At 46.5% G+C, this 25,430-nt stretch overlaps 1 protein-coding gene across 2 annotated transcripts in view; it reads left to right on the top strand.

Annotated features, from left to right (window-relative positions):
* ELOVL2 (ELOVL fatty acid elongase 2) overlaps positions 1–25,430 on the top strand; it is a 384,348-nt gene that overhangs the window by 338,213 nt on the left and 20,705 nt on the right. For both annotated transcript variants that reach the window (XR_011200871.1, XM_069219411.1), the window contains exons 6-7: positions 6,187–6,311; positions 9,895–10,029. Coding sequence is in view for 1 of the 2 variants with exons in the window: in XM_069219411.1 (XP_069075512.1) it covers positions 6,187–6,311; positions 9,895–10,029 (260 nt within the window). In the remaining variant the exon portion in view is untranslated. The remainder of the gene's footprint in view (positions 1–6,186; positions 6,312–9,894; positions 10,030–25,430) is intronic.

Below are 25,430 nucleotides of genomic sequence, written 5' to 3'. Positions count from 1 at the left end.
TGACTCCTGTCTTTGCTAAGACAGGAGTCATGTCAATGGGGGTTGTGTGTCAAACAAAATGGCGCAAGTCCGGTTTGAGGCCTGATTTTTGCCTCAGACCTGACGTGCACCATTTTTTGATGCACAACCCCCATTGTCCCCTACGACGGCGCAGCCTGGTGTGCGTCATTTTTTTTTACTCAGACCAGTCCGCAGCGCCGGCTAACGTCATTCCTTAAATAAGGTGCCCGCATGGCGCGTTGGAATGGCGTTAGCCGGCGGTAAAATTTTTGACGCACAACTGCATTGGCGCAGTTGTGCATCAAAAAGTATAAATATGGCCCATATTATTTAAAACAACATCTAAATGTCCAATCGAAGAATTAAAAAGAAAGGAGGAGGAACATGAATGTATATCCTTTCAGAGTTATCTATTTACTGAACCATCTGGAGCATTTGATTTTAAAACACTGGTTAACAAATCTAATTTTGAATGCCCACTCTTGTTTTGTAGACGATATTCCATGCCAATTTGTAATTGCTTGATTGTATCAGAAAGCCCAAAGAGCACTCTAAAAGTGCGACATTGTGTGTTCCAGGCATAAGTTTGACCTGTCCCCTGAGTAAGCCCTCAACAGTTCACTGGACCTTTAACTTGATTTTAAACTTCCATCAGGACCCAGTGTTGTGTGGTTAGGGCTGGTTTAATGTGGACTTATTTGCAAAGGTTCAGACTAATTCTGTCTGACTGGTTGTGCAGCATTTGAAGGCTGCCAGTGAGGTACTTTGGGAGCCAAGTGTGGATAACTGCAGTACGCAAGGCGTACCATCAGAAATCCTCTTGTGAACTCCACCTGGTGGCTGGTTATAGAAAAAGGTTTTTTGTATAATGCAAAGCCGCATGTTGACCTCTTTAACCAGGGTGTTGTCCTGACAGTGCAACTAGAGATAGGTGATTACAATTCCTAGATTTCTAATTCTTTGTGTCAGCTGCCATGGAGCTAGGTGAAGTTTAAGGAGTCAGGTTCTGGCCTTCACTGAACTAAGATTTCTGTTTACACTCAATTCTTGTAAAGTAAGTGTTCCTTCATCCAGTGGAATATGTGGTAAAGGGATGTAGTGTTATTGACTTGATTCTCTGGACTGTTTTAAATCTGGAAGTAAATTTAGCTGCCATTTGCATATAATGTGATGCTCACTAGTGTTCTTCATGGAGCTTTGGCAGAAGGTTTTGAAGGTCTTGGGTAATATTATAGGAAATAGAGAAGCAGGAGAGATATACCATCTTCTCCACAATATCACCTAACTTTTTGAAATTTTAAAAATATCTTGGCGTGCGTTTTTGGTGTTGATACTTTTTACATTTTTCCAAATCCATCTCCATTACATAGTGAGCAGAGAGAAGTAACCGAAACATCACAAATAGGATACTTGAGATTTAATGCTTGGTTTTCTGGGTAAAAGCAATAAGAAACTTCTTCCTCAAATTGTAAAAGATAGTGGGGGTTATTACAACTTTGGAGGAGGTGTTAATCCGTCCCAAAAGTGACGGTAAAGTGACGGATAAACCACCAGCCGTATTACGAGTCCATTATATCCTATGGAACTCGTAATACGGCTGGTGGTATAACCGTGCAGCAGTAGCCAAAAAGGACAAAAGGTAATAAATCAGTGACACCTGGGGCAATCGATATTGAGGTAGATATGGGATTCACCATGTAGAATTTTCTTGAATTATAAAGTTGGGTGATAGTATGACATGAAGTTCAGTGACTGTGGGATGTTGTCATTGAGTACCGTGTTCGTGTTGTATCTGAATATGAATGGGGGTTGGACAGAGAGGCAAGAGTAAGGCAAGGATTTTCTAGCAGGATTGAGTGAGACATAACAGTTATGAGGCAGTTTTTTTAATCAAAGTGTAAAGTGGGACACATGGGAAAATATATGGAGAACACCGAATGGAGGATGTCATTCGATATATGTTGAATTTAATTTGAAAAGTTTAGTCTCAGTTGCCTTCCCAATAAATTAGTATGGGGTGTGTTTATTGTAAGTGCTCTTAGGGTTATGCATGTTCAGCATGGAAATAAGGTGCTAGCGCGCCCTGTACTTAGTAAGTAAACTTACAATGGGATGCATATAGGTCGATGAATCTTTTGGATCACATAGGGTATCCTAGTCAAGCATAGCAAGTAAAAGAAAACTTCAAAATATCAATACAATCAACTTAATTTACCATGAACTAGTCTAATCAGAAAAACCACCATCACTCATATGAAAGTTAGTTAGTTTTATTCGCTATTAGTTACAATTCTAATCATAAACCTTTATTCAACAATATCATGATTTCCAAACTTTATTAGCAACATAAGCAATGAATTCTCAGCACTTTATTAATATGCAACCAACGTTAAACAAAGCATAGCAATTCATGAGCAATCGAATAATTCAGCAATATAAGTCAGTCTGTCTAAGTCACCCTAAGTCACCTCTGTCAGCCTACCTATCTCCAAATTAGCATCAGCATGTGGGTCTTCATGCTAACACAATTGAGTCAAAAATCATTAATTTGGAAAATCTAACTAGAAGAGAAAAACAATTATTTTAAAACAGCGCAGTTGGTACCTACAAAGAAAAAGCATTCATTAGTCAGTCAGGTTTTAGCTACCTATCCAAGATAGATCAGCAACGAGTCAGACTTCGTCTATAGGTCATCAGTCATCAATAAGACTTGGGCTCACAGGAAGCAAGCCCAAGTTTCAGCACTTCGGACAGCGTCTCCTGATGTCATCAACTTTCACCTCTCCGTTCTGATTTTTCCCCTCATGTCATGACTTTTTATTAGGGTCTCTCAGTCCGTCCCACAAATTGCCCATTGGTCAACCTTATCAGGGGTTATGACTCTAACCTATAATTTCTGTTTACCACTTGTCTACGTTATTTTGAGAGTCAAGTTCCATTAACATGATTGGTCCTCTTGTTGATGAATACATCATACTAAATTGTTTCTCCCAACTCTTAGTCTGCAGCTCTATTGTTCAAGTCCTAGGAAAGTACATTTAGCCTACTCTACACATAATTGTATCAATTTGTTCTGATCGTCTCCTGGGTGAGTTTGCAGGTTTTTCTAGCAGTGTTTCATGGTGAACTCTGTACAGTTCAAGGTCTCTTTTCTCCAGTTCCAGTCTGCGGCAGCTCATCGCGTCTCCGCGTTTAAGCAAGCAATGCCCAGTGCCAACTAGGCCTCTGGTACAGCTAATTTAAGGATATGAAGCATCATAACATACATTTATATCTCTCATTATAACACATTAGTACAATTATTAAACATTCACATTATTTAGTACTGTTAACCCAGATGGTGACCACTGCCCGTGGGCACATTTTGCACATTACACATTATTTTCAATTACTGTTAATCAGATGTCAAATTTCCTCATTAGTTATTACGCGCAACTCATTAGCATTTCTCATATTAGCATATCTGCTGCAAAAAAGGTGTACACTGTTAATAATGCACAGGTAAGGATAAAGACAACAGGGACAGTGACTTTGCCGGTGTTTGGTGCAGTTGTGCTATTTGAGTTGGGAGAGGGCTTTATTTAAGTTTTGCAGATATGGTTATGGTTTGGGGCATTTAGTGTGTTAGTGCTCGACTTATGAGCAGAAAAATTAAAACAGATCAGTTGGATAGGGATAAGGAGTTGTTTTTTGTGGCTAAGGCAATGTGGATTAGATGCTGGGGCTGCACAGCGATATGTTGGCATGACTGAGCAGCAAGATGTGTATTCATTTGGCCAATGAGGGGGGAGAGTGGAAGGTATGTTTAGATGTTTTGTAATGGGATTGCAGGGGTGTGGAATAAAAGGCAGGAATGGATGGGGTTAGCAGCACTGATCAACTTTTGCAAAGCTGTAGAAGAGAAAAGTGCGGCCTTATTTATTAGCTGAACAATACCCAAGTACACATGATGGGCTGAGGTTGTATACGGCGGTGAAGAGAACTTCGGAATATAAATACTGACTGGACCCGTTTGTGCATAATTGATTTTGCAGAGTGGTGGCTGGAAGCAGCATTCTGGCTACATGCGATAAAGGGAGAAGGAAGGTTAGGGAGCAATGAAAGGATTTTGTTCTTTTGAACGGTTTCAAAGATGAAGTTTGAGGAGGAAGGATTACTGTGCAATGAGGCACATTTGCCTTTTTGGGTGAATGAGTATCTTTTAAATATGAAGGTGTGGTGGCAAAAGTTTTGGAGGGGGATTTCTAGGACGTTTAGGATTGGTGACCAGTCAAAAGTTACGAAAGGATGTGGGGGCAGAAAAATGCCACAGGGATGGTTGTCCTTGGTAGCCGGTTGCAGTCAAGTTGGAGGGTTGTCTCAGGCAGAGTTGAAAAATCAGCTTGGATGGTTGGTGGTGGTGGGGAGTGGAAATTATGTGATGTTCTATCAAGTGTAGTTGGGGAAATGAGGAAGACTATAAAGGGGGCAAATAAGGAAGAAAGGAAAGTGATAGTATGACATGTTCATTGACAACAGAATCAAGTGACATGTTTTAAGGTAGATGGGGCTATGTGAGGTAGCTAAGGGAGGCTTGTTGGTAGAGATGGACATTGTATCAGTGAGGAGGGTTGCCTTTAGCATGTAAGGCTATGCCAGTGATTGATTTATCGTTAGTGCGGACCTTTTCCATTAAAGCATTAGTTGATACTCTTTATTGATATCTTTCATAGTTATGCCATCTCTCTGAATTAACATTTGTGGGAGAAACATTTTCAGCAAATACAATTTTGGGGTAAAAAGCACACCATAATCTTCTTTTAACCAAAAAAGTATATAGTCTATCAATTTCAAGATTTGCATCCCAATTATAATTTTATAGACCACTAGTTTATGTTTTTTCAGTAAAACCCAAGTGATAGTCTAGAAAAAAAAACACAGGCGAGAAACAGGCACTGCCAGTCACTGCCGGGACGACTTTTTGGAAGCTGTGGGCTATGTAAATGGTTCATTCATTCATCTAAAACTGCCAATGACCATAAATCAGAATTAAGGACTGTGGACCTACCTCCATTCACTGTATGCAAGCTAAGCGGTCAAGTGCCAGAACATTTTGATTTTATTTGTAGGTTTGCTGAGACCAATCAAAGTCTTTTGAAATTTGACATTCCAGAGAAGTCTGCCGCTCCTGCGCAGTAGTTGAGGGTAAGATTTAACCATTGAGCTTGTGCCAGCCACTCATCATATATTATAGCCCTATAGTGGGCTATTGCGCCCATTGAAGGCCCGCTCCAACCTTTAACAAAGGAACAGGACTCTAATGCCGGTTTAGCCCAGCTACGGAGGGCTATAAGGCTATTAAAACATTCCACCACTAAAGGGCAAAATGTTGTAACAAATAAAACAAAGGCCTCTCAGAGCCGAGAGGATTAAAATCCCATGGGGCTCCGTGAGGCCTTTGTTCAGAGCAACAGCTGTGAAAGACAACATTGGAATGTTGGCGCTCCAGGTTTCTACCAGACATTAGAAGCCTGGAGCACTCCCTTGTTTTTATTTGAGCTCCCATTCCAGTGTTCTAATACTAATTAGGAAGGCTGATAGGAGTTTTTGACACCAAGCTAATTAATTCAGATTTTCAACTCAACTACTAATTCAAATTGTATACAACTGTAAATAAGCGTCATTGCTGTTATCTCCGATGACCTGTCAATTTTAGTAAAAATTTATGCAACAGTTGTCTTGTCAAAACAAACTTGTAGGGTGCTGGTTAACATTGCAGACCTTATTTATCTTTTACTCTTTGAACCGCTGAATTGTTACTTTCCAGTTTTGACTTGCCACATTTTCATGACAACCTTTTTAATGTACAAATTTTGGTACTGAGTGGTTAATTATAAAATAAGTTAAACAGAAAAAACGCATTTATGATGGAAATACAGATTTAAAGTTAACCATCTCCCTCTTCACGTTTTGGGCTGAATCTCAAGTGGAGAGGTTGTCAGTTGTGCTCCGCTACACAAGTAGAAAAAAGATGCACCACACATCAGGTAAACGAGTTACTCCTATGACTAGAACATTGGTGTACCGAGGTATCCCTCTGTGGCCGGATTCTCATGCAAATGTGCAGGCAGACATGTTCTTAGTATATAAAATGTGGCCAGAATAACTCATGACTAAAGCAGCTGCGTTTGTGTTGTATTTCCACAGGTTTCTTTGGACCAACCCTCAATAGCTTCATCCATGTTCTCATGTACTCCTACTATGGCCTTTCTGTTATTCCATCCATGCACAAGTACCTCTGGTGGAAGAAATACCTCACTCAAGCACAACTGGTAATCTTATGTCTTCATATGAGGCTTCCATTTTTAATTAATGATATGCTTCTGTTTTTCAGTTAATATCAGTTACAGTTGTGTGTTTTACTATATAATCTGCTCATGAAGAGAAACAGGGAAATCACACCGAAGGCACAGACAGCTGAAAACAACATTTACGACTGAGTTTGCTATCGCCCTATAAATGTTTTACATTATTTTCTAATTATAAGCAGTGTATCTGTTCCCTTTTGTAGTGGCTTATTAAACTCCAGCAGTGACATGGTAGTGCTTGCTGATAAGCAACTATTGATTTCAGTGTCATCCTCCTACCCGCCTCTACGATCTTATCTGTCGAAGGAGGGAAACATGCATTAGTCCTTACCTTAATAGTGCACACCGGTCAGGCACACTGATGCCTTTATGTCTAGACTCCCATCAGTTGTTAGTGATGGGAGCCCACTAACAGTAGGCCCTGCATCAGTGGTATCCTGAAGCGTCGCCATCTGACCACCTGCCGCTGTCAGTAAAAACAGAAGGGGCTCTAAGAAGGGTCTTTGGAGTTCTCCTACAAAGCTAACCCTCAAGGCCTGGATACAGATCTGCATGGCCACGCTATCTAGGCAAGTAGCTAGACAATCTCTGCTGAAAGACCCAGGTCTGAATCCGACAGGCAGGGCCCCCCTGTTATGCAGAGTAATAACTCCCAGCTGTATGTCTAAAGGGATATTGCAAGTCACATCGCAGTCTATACTCCAATAAAGGCAACCCTCCTTAGGCTTCTTGCCTCTGTCTGGTCATGGAACTCCTATATGTCTGACTGTAGCCTCATTGTGTACTGTTAGACGTATAGGCCCATATTTATACTTTTTGACGCTAAACTGCGCTAACGCAGTTTAGCGTCAAAAAATTTTGCGCCGTCTAACGCCATTCTGAAGCGCCATGCGGGCGCCGTATTTATGGAATGGCGTTAGCCGGCGCAAGCAGACCGGCGCTGCCTGGTTTGCGTGGAAAAAAGCCACGTACACCAGACAGCGCCGGCGTAGGGGGAAAATGGCGTATGGGCGTCTTAAAATGGGGCAAGTCAGGTTACGTCGAAAAAATCGTCGTAACCCGACTTGCGCCATTTTTTAACGACGCCCATCCCCCATCAACATGACTCCTATCATTGTAAAGATAGGAGTCATGCCCCCTTGCCCAATGGCCATGCCCAGGGGACTTATGTCCCCTGGGCATGGTCATTGGGCATAGTGGCATGTAGGGGGGCACAAATCAGGCCCCCCTATGCCAAAACAAATTATAAAAAAAAAAAAAAAAATACTTACCTGAACTTACCTGAATGTCCCTGGGGTGGGTCCCTCCGTCCTTGGGTGTCCTCCTGGGGTGGGCAAGGGTGGCAGGGGGGGTCCCTGGGGGCAGGGGAGGGCACTCTGGGCTCATTTTGAGCCCACTTGTCCCTTAACGCCATGCCTGACCCAGGCGTTAAAAAGCGGCGCAAATGCACTGTTTTTGGCCACGCCCACTCCCGGGCGTCATTTTTGCCCGGGAGTATAAATACCACGTAAAGGCCTGGGAGTCATTTTTTAAGACGGGAACGCCTCCCTTGCATATCATTAACGCAAGGAAGGGGTTCACGCTAAAAAATGACGCCCACTCCGGGCACTTTGGCGCCCGAAGCGTCTAACGCCATAGTATAAATATGGCGTTAGTTGGCGTTAGTTTAGCGTCGAATTTGCGTCGAAAAAAACGACGCAAATTCGGCGCAACCAGAGTATAAATACGGCCCATAGTATACTATTTATGATAGAAGAAAGTTTGTAACGAATGTATAAACACTCACATTTTCTTATTACATTCTAATACGCACATCGGGTTTTAACGGTAATAAGAAAATTATGTTCTTGCTATTCTGTTATCACTGTTACAGTTGAGTTATGGCTGTTACAATGTCTGTACCAGAGTTTGCATACTATGGGCCTGATTACAACTTTGGAGGAGGTGTTAATCCGTCCCAAAAGTGACGGTAAAGTGACGGATATACCACCAGCCGTATTACGAGTCCATTATATCCTATGGAACTCGTAATACGGCTGGTGGTATATCCGTGACGGTAAAGTGACGGATATACCACCAGCCGTATTACGAGTTCCATAGGATATAATGGACTCGTAATACGGCTGGTGGTATATCCGTCACTTTACCGTCACTTTTGGGACGGATTAACACCTCCTCCAGAGTTGTAATCAGGCCCTTTGTCTGGAATGCAGGTCTTGAAGCAAAATTAATACTGCAGTTTAAACAATGGAAGGAATCAGTAATTGTTCAGCTTTTTCTTTTTAACTATTTTCTCTGAACATGTACTTCACTTCATCACACAAAAGCAGCGATGTATTTGCATGTTACCTTGGCACTAGAGCCACTTCTGAAAGTGAAAACTGAACTGTTTAAATGTTGTGACAAATTACATGTTGGACCACGAAACCTAGAATTAGGGAAAACGCAATAGCTGAACCGTGTGCTGAAAAAATAAAATACCATCTGTCCGGTGTTCAAAGGATATAGCAAGTCGGTACCGGTTCTGTACAAAAAAAAATAACTTAAGGACCTATTCACAAAGGCATTTTGGAGTCCATGAAGTACTACTCCTGTAGTATTATTTTATGTACTCTAATATAGGCAGACTATGGTCAGTCCATGGTTGGAATGCCTTTGCAAGTTCGTGAACATTCACAAACTTGTGAGTAAATCAGATTTGGAGTGTACATTCATTCATGTTTCGTCAAAACTTGAATTTACATTGGTAACACCAGCCACTTTTTTTTAACAAAGTTCAACGCGGTTGCATGAATGACTCTGTGAATCAAACCAGTTATCTCAAATATCCATATAAATCCAAGTTTGAATTTTGCACCAGGCTTTCCAGCACTGTATTTCTCTGGTTTTGTCAAGGCCTTTGGAATATACTTTTTCACAAGCATATGAGAGCAGCACAGTAATATGCAATAGAAAAAAATAAGAATCAATAGAAGAAGCCCGGTTTTAAAATTCTGCTACGCATGCACACTAGTTGTAATGCATTAGTGGCATCTTTTTAATGGCATTGTTAAGAAGTTGTAATCCATCAGGTTGTCGATGTATGGGAAGTTTGCATAGAGCCAGATGAGGAATCTTAACTGCTAAAAGGAACTGACGTATTCACACAATTGGTTTACAATAGGTTTAAATGAAAACATAGAGCTTGACTTTGCAAGTTAAGAATTAGATCTGCAAACAAGAATGGAAGAACCTGACATAACTCAATGGCTGTACAAGTCTCAAGACTGCATGATTTAGTAAAGGTCGCTGATGTTGAACAGACTTTACTTAAACATGAATTGTTGCAGTACACAAATTTCACTTTTTTGCACAATTTATTTGGGTAACTTCGAGTCCATTTTGTTTCTTGAGTGACATCTGCATTTGTCACAGTTTTGTTTAGCGACTCAACCTAAAAATCTCCTTCATCAAAGCTGTCCATATTTGTTTATTTGTTTTTTTTTTTTTTTTTAAGAAAATGTGCTCAAAATGTTTAACCTTTTGTCTAACTGATTTTTTTTCTCAGATCCAGTTTCTGATGACTATTACGCACACGCTCAGTGCCGTTGTTAAGCCTTGTGGGTTTCCATTTGGTTGCCTCATCTTCCAGTCCTCTTATATGACCACGTTGGTTATCCTGTTTGTAAATTTTTATGTTAAGGTAAGTTTTCTTAGTTCATATATATATATGTCAATTTAAGAGTGAGTTTTGAAGCAGAAGACACAAAAGTCATTACAGTATGTGGACAGGTTTTACAATGATTATTGTGTTCTAAGAATGTTTCAAGATTATTTTTTACAATCCCAAGACAATTCACTTACAAATTCAAAGACCACATAATGGGCATCATTATACGTCACACCTCCAATTACTTAACACTTCAGGAACACACGTCTTTTATATAAATTAATTGAGTTTGAGTGAAGATGTGGTAGCTTCTGTTTTTAACGTAGCAAGACTTCTTTGGAATTATTATGTTTTTTTAAATTGAAAGGACATCGTGCTGCTAGGATTTTAAAGGTACATAACTAACCCTGATATCTAAAACTCACAGCGCTCCTGATCTGTTTAAAAAAAACAGCGGTCTTGTTTACCTTACTTTCACTTTAGTTTTTATGATTTGGCTTGACAGTGCAGCTGTCACCAGACAATTCTGTGGGAATCACCAGGAGATGGGCTTCGGCTCTGACCACATGTTAGGAGCCAGGAGTACATGCTTTGATTAGGCAAAAGTCATGTGCTTACATAATAAATGCTTGCCCTACACACAACTGTGATAATTTTGTTTACGTATCCAGCTGCTTGAACTTCCAGGGACACCCACATGCCCTTGTAATTCCGTTAAAGTGTCTAGTTAATTTAAGGTGTTTTTCTCTGGCAGCATCATTGATGGAAAGAGGGCAGTCATTAAAGTAAATGGGTTTTAAGAACTGATTTGACAGTGCCCTAGTAAGCCAGACCTATTGGCATTGCCAGTGCTAGTTACTAGATCCTTTCAGAACATAATTTTCTTGCAAGGTGTTGAAGCACATATTAAAAAAATAGGTGCTGCAGTAATAACTATACTGGAGTTCATAAGATGAATGCGCAATAAAGACTCCTTTAAATTTTATCTTGTCACATTTGCTGTGCGTGGGCAGAGGTCAAATGTCAAGCTAAGTCTTCTGACAAATTGCTACTTATTCTTCTTTCTTGGACATTGGTGCTTACTTTCCTTTACTTTTGTAACAGTCTTGCCAGGGTACAGGGCATGTGAAAGGAATGGCTTTAGGATGTCTATCATGTCTCAAAATATATCAGTAATTAGGAAAGCACAAATGAAGCACATTTTTAACCCTAAAGTGTTATGGAACCAAAGATTTTATCAGAATCAAAACAAATGAAGAACCTTGGTGGTACACAAATGAAATATTTAATGAAACTCATTTCCTACATATTATAGTTTGTGCACTTTGTATTTTTATCAGTAAAACTGTGACAGTGTGTTACCACACAATACTTTGGTAATATATTTGTGTCAGAATGCACCAAAATGCACCACACAATACCCCAATATCACTTTCCTGCTGGATGGATGTGATTCATTTTGCTACACTGTGAATAATCCAAGTATGAGACTTGAAGTTTTCACAACCTCTATGACTTCAGTAAAAAAAACATTGATAGCTGCACCTCCACTCTGAAAATAGGTCTAGCACCACGAGATTGCCCTGGGGTCAGGGGTGAGTCTCTCTCTCCCCTTCCCCTCTCTCAGGGTTCTGCACCCCCTGTCAGGGAGAGTACCCCTTAAAATCACACCGGGGGGGTGTGATTTGGCAAACCGCCCCCCTTTCAGGTCAGGGTTTACCCCATGCACCTGATCCTCCAGTCCATGGTCTGTACCCTCAGACTGGATCACTGCCTGGCAACCCAGGACTTCCTGGGGGACATACCTACCCCCCCACCAGGTCAGAGTTTACCCTCTGAACCTGGTCATCCAACCCAGAGTCACCACCCTGCGGTTGAACCACTGCCTGGCGCACCAGGACTTTCTTGGGAGCACTCCTACCCACCATCAGGACAGAGTTTACCCCTGAACCTGATCATTCAACCCAGAGTCACCACCCTGCGGTTGAAACATTGCCTGGCACACCAGGACTTCCAGGGGGGCACACTTACCCCCCCTTAAGGGACACACTGTCCCCAAGGGCCACACAAGAGTCTGGCTGGCGCAGGTCTCCTGACCTCTGCCCATCTGACAGAGTCTGGATTCCTCCCAACCCAGAAATGGTGTCACTAAGATCATTACTTGGGGGCTCTGCTCTCAGAGCTGACCCCTGGCCCTCCAGGTTCTCCACTGGGGTCTGCAACCCCCTCTCAGCCCTCTGTCTGGACTTCTGCACCCCCTCACTAGGAGTGGTACTGCCAGACACCAGAACTGGTGGGACACTGGCTACAGCCGCCCCTCCAAGTTCTCCTGACACTGTGGGGTCTCCCTCAACAGAGGGCCCTACGGTACAGGCTAGGCTCCCCTCCTGGTGTTCCCTCATGGAACCCTCCAGGACCTGGGACTGGATCTCGGGCACCTTGGGCCTCAGCCCATCCCCATTCCCTCTCCTCTGAGACTGGACATGGGGTCCCTCACCCATCCCACTACACTGGGTCCTACCTGGGACACTACAATCCTTCCCTACCTCACCTGGTTGGGAAATACCTAGACCACTCCTCTCAGGAGCATCCCCAAATGCCTCTTCAGACTCTCTGGTACTCACCCAGACGTCTGCTTCCAGTGTAAGTTCCCTGGGGTCAGAGAACTCACACTTCACCTGGTGTTGGCGTAGCTCTGGAAAATAAGGACTAGACATATGCTCTCCAGCAACTACATCACTCAGTCCCTCACATGAATTAACCAAAGTACCCTTCACCCAACCATCCAGTGACTCCACTTTGATAAAGCATCCCACATCACCCTCCTGAGACTGGGGAGACAGTACCTGACTGTCCCTGACACTCAACCCACACTCTTCTGGGATGTCTTCACACTACATAACCAGGATTTCTACCTGGGGGAACCCCTCTCCCTGTCACTCTCATCTAGAGTCAGTAGAGTGCCCCCTCCCATCACTAGGAATATGACTCCCTAAGCCAGTTCCCCAATCCACCTCAGGGACCCTGTGCATCACTGGAGCTACCTCATGCCCCTGAACCTCCTGGTGTGTGTTAACTCCCTCCTTCAAGTAGGGCACCACATCTCTGGGCATGTGCACTTCTTCAGCAGTACCGGATACAAGATTTTTGCTGCCACCATCTGAACTGGACTCAGCCCTCATGGCTTCCAGTTTCAGCTCTTCACAACTCAGCTCTTGAGCTGCCAACCTTTCTTTTTCCAGGGCTAAGGCTCTCTTCTCCTCAGCCTTCTCAAGCTCTGCTTCTAGCTCTTCCAGACTCCGGATTCAAGCTAGGAGCCAATCATCTCTTTCTGTTCCCTCCTCAGGGCCACTGCCCTGCTCCTCAGAGTAGTCCTCCTCCTCAGAGTAGTTCTCCTCCTCAGAGTCATTTGGTGGTGTTGCCTGACAACGTTTCAACTCATACTGAAACAGGGCTGCCTCAAGATCCTCCCTTCTGGATTTCTTGTTCACAGCCAGTCCCCTTTCCATGCAGAATGATTTAAGCTGCCACTTTTTATACATAAATAGGTGCCAGAAATTGACTTCCATTCTGCAAAGGCTTCACAACCAAAAACCAAAGTCCAAAAATATTAGCAGTATTTCCAGGAGGACATCAGAGAACAAAAAGCAGAATCACAAGACAAGTAGTATGTGGTCACGTAGTGGTCTGAACTCAAAACAGTAGTGTACACTTAATCACTGTATGTCAAGTACAAATACAAGTCCAAATCCCAACTGCTGATCACCAATGTTAGAAATGGGGTCTTTGGTTGACAGTCAGGTTCCCCCCTTGTTCAAGCAAGGACCCTCACTCTAGTCAGGGTAAAAGAGAATCACCCTCAGCTAACCAATGCATACCCCCTTGATAGCTTGGCAGAGCAGTAGGCTTAACTTCAGAGTGCTAGGTGTAAAGTATTTGTACCAACACACACAGTAACTTAATGAAAACACTACAAAATGACACAACACCAGTTTAGAAAAATAGGAAATATTTATCTAAACAAAACAAGACCAAAACGAAAAAAACCTGACATACGCAAGTCAAGTTATGAATTTTTAAAGATTAAACTCAAAAATAGCTCTTAGAAACCCAAAATGCTTTGATGCGGTGTTAACACGGCATTGTGACAGAGTCGTTCCCAACAAGCCGACACCAGCGGCACCGGACACGGAGTCGCGTAGACCCTCAAGTACAGTACCTTTGGTAAAGCGTGAAAACAACTCGATGCGTGAAGTTGGGGATCGCGGCGTCTGTGCGAAACGATGAATCCACGCACTTCGAGCGGCGTCGGTCACGACGTGGTGCAGCGACTTCCACGGAGTCGTGGACCTTAGCGGGGCTGCAGCGTTGTCAGGCCTGCGAAGGTCGTCGCGTTCCAGCGAAGATCACGGAGTCGGTTGCAGGTGGCGTCACCGGATTCAGCGGCGGCAGTCCGAAGTCACTTCCCGTGAATTTCCACCAGCTTTCCTTCCAAGGACTGGGTAGGGCACCACTTGTCAGAGCAGGAGTCTCTCCAGAGACTCCAGGTGCTGGCAGAGAGAAGTCTTTGCTGTCCCTGAGACTTCAAACAACAGGAGGCAAGCTCTAAATCAAGCCCTTGGAGATTTCTTCACAAGATGGAAGGCACACAAAGTCCAGTCTTGGCCCTCTTACTCTGGCAGAAGCAGCAACTGCAGGATAGCTCCACAAAGCACAGTCACAGGCAGGGCAGCTCTTCTTCCTCAGCTCTTCAGCTCTTCCCCAGGCAGAGGTTCCTCTTGTTTCCAGAAGTGTAGTAAAGTCTGTGGTTTTGGGTACCCTTCTTATACCCAATTTCCCCTTTGAGGTAGGCCTACTTCAAAGTAAAGTCTCTTTTGAATGTGAAATCCTGCCTTGCCCAGGCCAGGCCCCAGACACTCACCAGGGAGTCGGAGATTGCATTGTGTGAGGACAGGCACAGCCTTTCAGATGTAAGTGACAACTCATCCCCTCCCTCCTAGCACAGATGCTCATCAGGAAATGCAGACTACACCCCAGCTCCTTTTGTGTCACTGTCTAGTGTGAGGTGCAACCAGCCCAACTGTCAAACTGACCCAGACAGGGAATTCACAAACAGGCAGAGTCACAAAAACGGTATAAGCAAGAAAATGCTCACCTTCTAAAAGTGGCATTTTCAAACATACAATCTTAAAATCAACTTTACTAAAAGATGTATTTTCAAATTGTGAGCTCTGAGACCCCAAACTCCACATGTCCATCCGCTCCCAAAGGGAATCTACACTTTAATCAGATTTAAAGATAGCCCCCATGTTAACCTATGAGAGGGACAGGCCTTGCAACAGTGAAAAACGAATTTAGCAATATTTCACTGTCAGGACATATAAAACATACACTGCACCCTGCCCTTGGGGCTACCTAGGGCCTACTTTAGGGGTGTCTGACATGTAAGAAAAGGGAAGGTTTAGGCTGGCAAGTGGGTACCCTTGCCAAGTCGAATTTACAGTTAAGACTGCACACACAGACACTGCAATGGCAGGTCTGAGACATGATTACAGAGCTACTTATGTGGTTGGCACAACCAGTGCTGCAGGCCCACTAGTAGCATTTGATTTACAGGCCCTGGCACCTCTAGTGCACTTTACTAGGGACTTACTAGTAAATCAAATATGCCAATCATGGATAAACCAATTAACAATACAGTTTACACAGAGAGCATATGCACTTTAGCACTGGTTAGCAGTGGTAAAGTGCTCAGAGTTAAAAAACCAACAGCAACAGGTCAGAACAAAAATAGGAGGCAGGAGGCAAAAAGATTGGGGATGACCCTGCATAAGCAAAAAAGTAAAACACACTGACCCTGGTACCTCCGTGCCTCAGTGAGAGCCTTTCAAGACTCATACAGTAATGCCTTGTGTGGCATTGTAACCTACAGCTGATCTTCAATAAATGATCTACCTAACCAAAAATAAAAGATTAGCTTCCAGATGGGCCAGAAGTTAATATGTGGACATGTTTAAAAGAAAGAGAATGTACACCACATGTCAACAGGTAACATTTATCTTCCAAGAACCATTTCCTGTTTTCAGGTTTTGGCAAGCAGCATTAAAGAGAATGTATGGCAATTTGGACATCAGTGTTACACTGAAGCTGTCAAATTAAGTCCTTAAGCATAATACAGCAATTCATAATTTTGCATTTTTTCTTTCGGTGTTGTAAAGGGTTCAGTTACCAGCCACCAAAGCATTTTAGAAAATTTGAAGATGGTTTACAATCTTACAAACCTAGTTTTTCTTTTGTAAATATATGCACGTTCTTCACTCTGGAAATCTTGCATATGGATTTTGCAGAAGAAACAAAGCCTGCAATTTCATTACAATGCTTTCAAAAACACTTCTGTTCTTAACGTCACTTAAAGATCAACTGAAGATCAACTGAACAAAAGTGGAATTTATTTCATCAGTAGTCGGTCAGTAGCACTGGATTATCACTCAGACCTAGATGTGGATCAGGTTTGTGTAGAACCTGCTTAGCCATAGAAGAAAGACCATCTAAGCTCAGCGTGGATATTTTGTTTCTTACTGTCCCTTTTAAAGGCATCTAGCAATATAAATAAAAAGAAAATGTATAAAGAAAAATCGGAAAAGAACATTGAATCAGGGGCTACCGTTGATTTCTCAGTTAATGTATCACATAAACTGCTGGTACACTGTTTGCACAAGTATCATTGCGCCATCAATTAAAAAAAAAAAAAGAAGGAAAGCCAATGTTTGCAACAATTGTGCAATTTGCATCAGACTTAGTGAGTAAAAATTCCAGTCATAATGTCTATATAGTTCCAAATGAGTAAACACACCATACACTGGGACAAACTATGAACCTCATTGAAAGGACCGCCGAAGCCGCTGCAGACAAAAGCCCGCCAGTAATGGAGGTATTTTGCCCACCATATTAGGAGTGTGCCGCTGGGCCAGCGGGCTGTCCATGGGGGCTCCTGCATTACCCATGTCCCCGACGCCACCATACCGCCAGCCTTTCCATGGCTGTGTTTACCACCATGGAAAGGCTGGCAGATGTGGAATTGTAATCCCCAGGGCACCGCTGCTTGCTGAATGCAACCGTCGGGACCGCCAGGCTGCAGGCTAGCTGCAGCCTGGCGGTTTGACCGTGGCAGCTCTGCCACGATCATAATGGGGCGGTCGGACCTCCCTGTCTGCAGCAGTCAGACTGCCCTGTCTGCGGCGGTCCGACTGCCATCGTGAGTCGGGCGGTCTTAAGACCCCAACATTGTAGTGAGGCCCTAAATCATGATAGAAAATGCTGTTCAAACATATTCAAGTTGAAGGTTAGATCAGAGGACCATATATACCATACATAGGGCCATATTTATACTTTTTGATGCACAACTGCGCCAACGCAGTTGTGCGTCAAAAATTTAAACGCCGGCTAACGCCATTCCAAAGCGCGATGCGGGCGCCTTATTTATGGAATGACATTAGCCGGCGGAGCTAACTGGTGTGCGTAAAAAAAAATGACCCACACCAGGCAGCGCCGGCGTAGGGGGAAATGGAGCTTGGGCGTCAAAAAATGGGGCAAGTCGGTCTGAGGCAAAAAATCTGTCTCAACCCGATTTGCGCCATTTTTTTTGACTCCCACCCTCCATTGACATGACTCCTGTCTTAGCAAAGACAGGAGTCATGCCCCCTTGCCCAATGCCAATGGCCAGGGGACTTATGTCCCCTGGGCATGGTCATTGGGCATAGTGGCATGTAGGGGGGCACAAATCAGGCCCCCCTATGCCACAAAAAAAAAAAAAAAAACTTACCTGAACTTACCTTAAGTTCCCTGGGATGGGTCCCTTCATCCTTGGGCGTCCTCCTGGGGTGGGCAAGGGTGGCAGGGGGTGTCCCTGGGGGAATGGTAGGGCACCTCTGGGCTCCTTCCGAGCCCACAGGTCCCTTAACGCCAGCCCTGACCAGGCGTTCAAAAATGACGCAAAAGCGGCTGGACGTCATTTTTTTTGACCCGCCCACTCCCGTGCGTCATTTTTGCATGGGAGTTTAAATAAGGCGCACATGCCTTGGAGTCATTTTTTAGACGGGAACGCCTACCTTGCATATCATTAACGCAAGGTAGGTGTCCACGCTAAAAAATGACGCAAACTCCAAGATCTTTGGCGCTAGACGGGTCTAACGCCAAAGTATAAATATGGAGTTAGCTTTGCGTCGGATTTGCGTAAAAAAAAACGACGCAATCCCGGCGCAAACAGAGTATAAATATGCCCCATATTGTTTTAAGTTCTTGATTAGATTTAAAGTCCTACTTTCATGTGTATTATGTTATTTTATTTGTAACACATGCATCTCATCCGTAAGGTTATTCTGGCACAGTGTGTGCATACATTCCTTTATTTAATTAACCATGCCAGACATCAGAATCAGCATTACCGAGCGTGAATCTATAGGGCCTGCTCAATATAGAGAGTGCCTGTGGCATGAACAGTTTTGGATGTATAGGCTCTGGATAGGACACGTCGTTGCAGTGTCCTATTGCTCTCTTACATCATTAAACGTTGTATTATTGTTTTGGGAATATATTTCTTGCAGAAATATTCACTGGAGAAACAAAAGGCTTTTTAAAGATGGGGTTCCTCCTGCAGCACATCTATTTTAGCCACAAACTTGTGTTCCCAGATTTAGTATCTGTAGTTTTAGAAGTTTATAAACAATTGTTTTGGATGTACCAACTTTCAGTACCCATTTATCATGATGTGGACATCACTCTGCTGCATGAAAATATAGCCATAATTTGGTGGAGAACGGAGCTTTGGAAAGAGAGGTGGTTTAGTGTTACCACTGCTTCTCTTCCTCAAGGAATGCACCACAAGTAGAAAGCAGAGCAAACCCCCACCACTATCATTGCTGCGTTTTAACCAAAAATTTCTGTGTTTAGGAGCAAAGAAAGTTCCCTTTCCCCAATCTGGTCCAAACCGCCAGAAGATAGTGTTACTTATCTTTGGTAACAATATTTTCAGTGCATATGGTATTCTCCTGCAGATCCTACACCTTATGAATATCCATCAAGTTTCAGACTGTATTGAAAAACGTTTTCCCCAGCAATAGATCCCCTCTGCCCTCAGAGGATGCAATTACAGTAACATTAGACAACATATTGTATATGTAGGGATCGTATTACTAATGGCACTAACTCATGGGGTAGAAGTAGGGCAGTGTGGAATCTGCAGCAAGATAGAATATTCAACAGAAATATTATTACTGAAGGTAAATGATCAGTACCCTCCTCCTGCAGATCCCTTACCTTATGGATGAGCCCCAAAGGAATACTCTCCGGGAGGTGGTACTAAGTAGTGGTGCTTACCTAACAAAGAATGAAACACAGCCCTAGCTAAGTAAGCATTATTATGCGCCTGGGCTGTTGGGCAGTAATGCTTAGCAAACGTATGTAAGGATGACCACCCAGTGAATACATGTCATTGGAATGCCCCTGAAGAGAGCAGTAGAAACAGCATTGGCCCTTGAGAAGGTCAAAAAATGCCAGTCAGACGGGCGAACTTGGCCAAGGCATAGTGGATCTTAATACAAAGGGTAACACAATGTGAGCATGTGCATGGTTACCACTTTGTGCTTCTTAACTCTAGCAAATGCCACAAAGCATCAATCATTCACTCTATCCTGTGTGATTGAGATCCTTTTTCCTCGGGTGATGAATAGGGAACAAGGATGGAAGAGTGATGGAGTTGCCCATAAGAAAGGCTGACACCTTTTGGCAGAATCACTGGGCAGATAGTTTATTTAGATTAGAACACTGTGAAAAGTGGCCAGACCAAAAGAGCACACAGTTCTCCGACCCCCATATTGCCACTACCATAGTAGGTTTTGACACCAGAAGACGAAACAGGCACTTGTGTTTTGACTCAACTGGAGACACTATGAAGAATGTTAACACGTAATTTCATTCCTACTGTTAAACAATGAACGGAGTAAGAGGAAACAAAGTAAACCTTTCAGAACGTGTGCCATAAGTGGTTACCTAAAGAAGTGTGTTAGGAAGGCACATGAAGCAGCATAGGGCAGTTACTCCCAAGTTCCAATAGGCAAGACATTGCGCAAAGTGTAGAACATTAGAAAGAAGGGAGCAGAAAGGATTCAAACCTTCTAACATGTACCTCCATACATGGATTTTGTGGCAAGTTTCCTGTAAAACAAGTTGCTGGTAACTTCTATTCGTAAGTAGAATGTCTCTAGTTGGCATTGCTCATTCTCTAGGTGTGTAAGTGTAGTGTGAGAGAACTTGAACAGGAGCAATTGTGCAGTGAAAGTAGGTTGGCTATGTTTGGGAGAATAAAAGGAGGGCAAGTGCTTACTTCCAACATACTGCCATACCAAATCATCTTCCAATCTGGGGTGATCGGGTTGCATTGTGCTTGATCCTCCTACATTTGCTGCAGGAATCTGAACAGAAGTGGGAGCATACCCCATAGAATCATTCTCCGTAAAGTGTATACAAAACTGTTCAGGGTCATGGTGAAGAGATTTATGAGTTTATTGAGATTTTTTGTAAACCAAGTGACATGACAAAAATCATTGCATAAAGCTAATGCAGGAACTCTAGAGCCAGTCAGTGATCTACAGTGAAACCAGTGTCAAGATAGCCTTTGTCAGATGCCTTTGGCAAAGCCTTAGAGAGAGTCCAAAGGCCTGAAGGACAATACAGGCTCATCTGACAAACTGAAATAAAGATCAATGTAAAGGAGGCAGAGTTGAGATCAGGTTAGTGTCTGAATGCCTGGATGAACAAAATGGCTTCCAAAGGTCTCATGAATTTGTGATGTCACTTTCCATTCTCAAATGGATTGGTAGGCAGTGCCATAAGAAGGAATCCAAGGAGTGGAAAGAGTGCACACTGTGTCTTCACAGCCTGTAGGATTGGATCAACAGTAGCAATTGGCTGGCAGATCTAAAGCATCTAGGTGTATGTGAACAGCTTTTCAGGGTAGTTTGGTGAGCCGCCATTGAGAGTCTTTGTACAAGGCTGAGGGGGTCATTCCAACCCTGGCGGTCGGTGATAAAGCGGCGGCCAACCCGCCAACAGGCAGGCGGTCCAAAAAAATGAATTCTGACCCTGGCGGGAACCGCCAACACGGCCCGCTACTTTAACACTCCGACCGCCACGGCGGGACAGACAAACAGCGCGGCGGTCACCGCCAACAGGCAGGCGGCAGACAATGTACCGCCCACCCTATCACAGCCCACCAATCTGCCACCTTTTCCGGGGCGGGAGCCCCGCGGATAAAAACACGGTGGAAACAGACTACGAACGGGAAAACGCTCACCTATACACACTCCACGAGGAAGGAGGACAGCATGGAACCCGAATTACACATCCTACCAGCTATTGTCTACCTGCTCATCTACCAGGAGTACGAACGCCGGCGCAGACAACAACGGTGAGTACTGCACCTACGACACAGGCGAGGGGGGAGGAGGAAAGCTTACGGGCACACACATGCGCCATACACCCACCCCCCCACCACAAATACCTACACCCCAATGCCGAGCAACAAGTCAGAGTGACACCACACAAACCCCCCGGAATAATGCAAAGACACAATTAAAATGATCTATAAAATATATGTATAAATAGCTCCATTGAAGGTATGGGAAATATGCCATATAAAAGATACTAAAATAAGGAATGAACATATTCAACAATAGATACATAGGCAAAAAGTCCTGCACATTCCGTCAAAGTTCCATAGTCCGTGGGCCAATGTGCACAAACACATGGGCAAAGCCCACACAGGAGACCAGATACCATTGGAGAGAACACTGCTGGGGCATCAGATGATAAAACTACAGGCACCTCAGGGGGAAGGGAAGGGGGGGCACCTCAGCCACATGAGTCCACGACGCCAGATCCACGAGGGGCCTCCATGCCCACTGTCCCATCCTGGGGAGTGCAAAGCCACAGTCTCACAAGTCCCTACAGTGGGTGGCTTGCCCACTGTACCATCCTGGGGAGTGCAAAGCCACAGTCTCACAAGTCCCTACAGTGGGTGGCTTGCCCACTGGACCATCCTGGGAAGTGCCAAGCCACAGTCCATCAGATGGATTACCGACTCCACTGTTAATGGAGGAGGCATGGTGCCCAGAGTGCTTCCTGAAGCCCTGCTCGACACAGAACCGACACTGCCAATGGGCCAGCAGTGCTTGAGATGAAGGGCCCAGCGGAGCAGTGCTTGACAGGAAGGGCCCAGCGGAGCGGTGCTTGAGACGGCGGGGCCCAGCGGAGCGGTGCTTGACAGGAAGGGCCCAGCGGAGCGGTGCTTGAGATGAAGGGCCCAACGGAGCGGTGCTTGACAGGAAGGGCCCAGCGGAGTGGTGCTTGAGATGAAGGGCCCAGCGGAGCGGTGCTTGACAGGAAGGGCCCAGCGGAGCGGTGCTTGAGACGGCGGGGCCCAGCGGAGCGGTGCTTGACAGGAAGGGCCCAGCGGAGCGGTGCTTGAGACGGCGGGGCCCAGCGGAGCGGTGCTTGATAGGAAAGGCCCAGCGGAGCGGTGCTTGAGACGGCGGGACCCAGCGGAGCGGTGCTTGACAGGAAGGGCCCAGCGGAGCGGTGCTTGACAGGAAGGGCCCAGCGGAGCGGTGCTTGAGATGAAGGGCCCAGCGGAGCGGTGCTTGACAGGAAGGGCCCAGCAGAGCGGTGCTTGAGACGGCGGGGCCCAGTGGAGCGGTGCTTGACAGGAAGGGCCCAGCGGAGCAGTGCTTGACAGGAAGGACCCAGCGGAGTGGTGCTTGAGATGAAGGGCCCAGCGGAGCGGTGCTTGACAGGAAGGGCCCAGCGGAGCGGTGCTTGAGACGGCAGGGCCCAGCGGAGCGGTGCTTGAGATGAAGGGCCCAGCGGAGCGGTGCTTGACAGGAAGGGCCCAGCGGAGCGGTGCTTGAGATGAAGGGCCCAGCGGAGCGGTGCTTGAGACGCCGGGGCCCAGTGGAGCGGTGCTTGACAGGAAGGGCCCAGCGGAGCGGTGCTTGACAGGAAGGGCCCAGCGGAGCGGTGCTTGAGATGAAGGGCCCAGCGGAGCGGTGCTTGAGATGAAGGGCCCAGCGGAGCGGTGCTTGAGACGGCGGGGCCCAGCGGAGCGGTGCTTGACAGGAAGGGCCCAGCGGAGCGGTGCTTGAGATGAAGGGCCCAGCGGAGCGGTGCTTGAGACGGCGGGGCCCAGCGGAGCGGTGCTTGACAGGAAGGGCCCAGCGGAGTAGTGCTTGAGATGAAGGGCCCCTGTTCAGCGGTGCTCCTCCCGGCGGGGCCCGTTCAGCGGTTCTTGTCCCGGCGGGGCCCTGTTCAGCGGTTCTTGTCACGGCGGGCCCTGTTCACCGGTGCTCCTCCCGGCGGGGCCCTGTTCAGCGGTGCTCCTCCCGGCGGGGCCCGTTCAGCGGTGCTTGTCCCGGCGGGGCCCGTTCAGCGTTTCTTGTCCCGGCGGGGCCCTGTTCAGCGGTGCTTGTCCCGGCGGGGCCCTGTTCAGCGGTGCTCCTCCCGGCGGGGCCCTGTTCAGCGGTGCTCCTCCCGGCGGGGCCCGTTCAGCGGTGCTTGTCCCGGCGGGCCCTGTTCAGCGGTTCTTGTCCCGGCGGGGCCCTGTTCAGCGGTGCTCCTCCCGGCGGGGCCCGTTCAGCGTTTCTTGCCCCGGCGGGGCCCTGTTCAGCGGTGCTTGTCCCGGCGGGGCCCTGTTCAGCGGTGCTCCTCCCGGCGGGGCCCTGTTCAGTGGTGCTCCCCCCGGCAGGGCCCGTTCAGCGGTGCTTGTCCCGGCGGGGCCCTGTTCTGCGGTTCTTGTCCCGGCGGGGCCCTGTTCAGCGGTGCTCCTCCCGGCGGGGCCCTGTTCAGCGGTTCTTGTCCCGGCGGGACCCTGTTCAGCGGTGCTCCTCCCGGCGGGGCCCGTTTAGCGGTTCTTGTCCCGGCGGGGCCCTGTTCAGCGGTGCTCCTCCCGGCGGGCCCGTTCAGCGGTTCTTGTCCCGTGTGTCTAGGGAGCCAGACCTGGGCAAGACTTCCCACTCATTCACCATCCGAACTTGCGGTCGCGGCGCCCTCCTGTGATGGAGTCCTGGGCCCGTGTGTGTCGTCCGTCACACCCGTAATGGGGCTGGTGAGCCCTCCTGGGCAGCTCGCCTGCTGCCTGACTTCTCTGCCCTGCTGCCCTTGCCCTCCTTCGCTGAAGCTCTGTGGCCCTTGCCGCCCTTGGATGATGTGGCAGGTGACGGGGCAAGGCTACTGTCCTTGGTGGCAGCCGTCTCAGTCTTGTCGCGCCGGGCCTTTTTCTTTTCATCCTCTTCCCAGGGGGTGGGCTGGCTGTGCCCTTGCTGCTGGCCGATGTTCCTGCCCTAGGATCTGGTGGACTCCAATAGCCCTGCACTTTGGTCACAGTAGATGCAGGGCTGGTCGTGGCTGAGGTGCTTTTTTTACTCTTACCAGATGGAGGGGGTGGGTCAGTGATTGGAACGAGCTCAAGGTTGGAAAGGAAAAGGACTTTGGAAGGACAGGGACGGGTAGGTGTAGTGGGTTTGGGAGTGGAGGAAGAGGATGTGGTTGTAGGAGAGTCAAGTGTGCTGTCTTTGGGTGCAGGTGCTTGTGACAGAGGCTGTCGTGAGGTGGATGGCTGTTGGGTGGGTGGCTGCCTGCGTTTGTGTGCTTTGGAAGAGGGGGTGACAGACACTAGGGAGCTCCCTTCCGAGGACGTGTCGGTGTCGCTGACGTCTCCACGGGTCCCCGTTGTGGAGCTCCACTCGCCCTCCGTCTCACTGGTGTACTCGGAGTCTGTTGTATGGCCCTCCTTGGCCATGTGAGATGCAGCTCCCTCGTGCGCCGATGCCACTTCTCCTCCGCCTGATGATGCTAATGCACACATGAACAGGAAGACAAAGAAGATGGGGGGGGGAGAAATGAAGACAGGTTGAGTGCATGCATTGGCAACACCGTTGTCGGAGAGGACAGACACAGAAGCCCCCTGAACTAGGCCGCGCAATGGGGGTACACTACTCAGTTATTGTGAGTAGGCCTACAGGTCTATGGACGACAAATGCACACATGGGTGGGGACGGACCATGGATAGCTGTACTTGGCACCCTACAGAGGTGGGGGGCGGGGGCACAGGGCCGTGTCTAACGGAGGGGCCTAGCCTACAGAATGCGCCCTGGCCTGGAGATCGCCACAGCCCTCCTCCCCCACCCAGACACCTTCACTGCGCGCAAAGATAGCAGATTGTGCTGATACTCACCCCCTTGTGTCTGCTGTGATGTCCTCACGCGCCCATCCAAATCGGGGTAGGCCACCGCCAGGATCCAGGACATCAGGGGGGTCAATTGGCGGCTGGCACCCCTCCTACGTTGGGAGGCCATCCCCAGCAGAGACTCAGCGGTCTTTCTGGT

Source organism: Pleurodeles waltl, chromosome 2_2, assembly GCF_031143425.1.
Source record: "Pleurodeles waltl isolate 20211129_DDA chromosome 2_2, aPleWal1.hap1.20221129, whole genome shotgun sequence".
Taxonomy (NCBI): Eukaryota; Metazoa; Chordata; class Amphibia; order Caudata; family Salamandridae; genus Pleurodeles; species Pleurodeles waltl.
The sequence above is the reverse complement of the archived record's forward strand: the minus strand, read 5'-3'. Positions and strand labels throughout refer to the sequence as shown.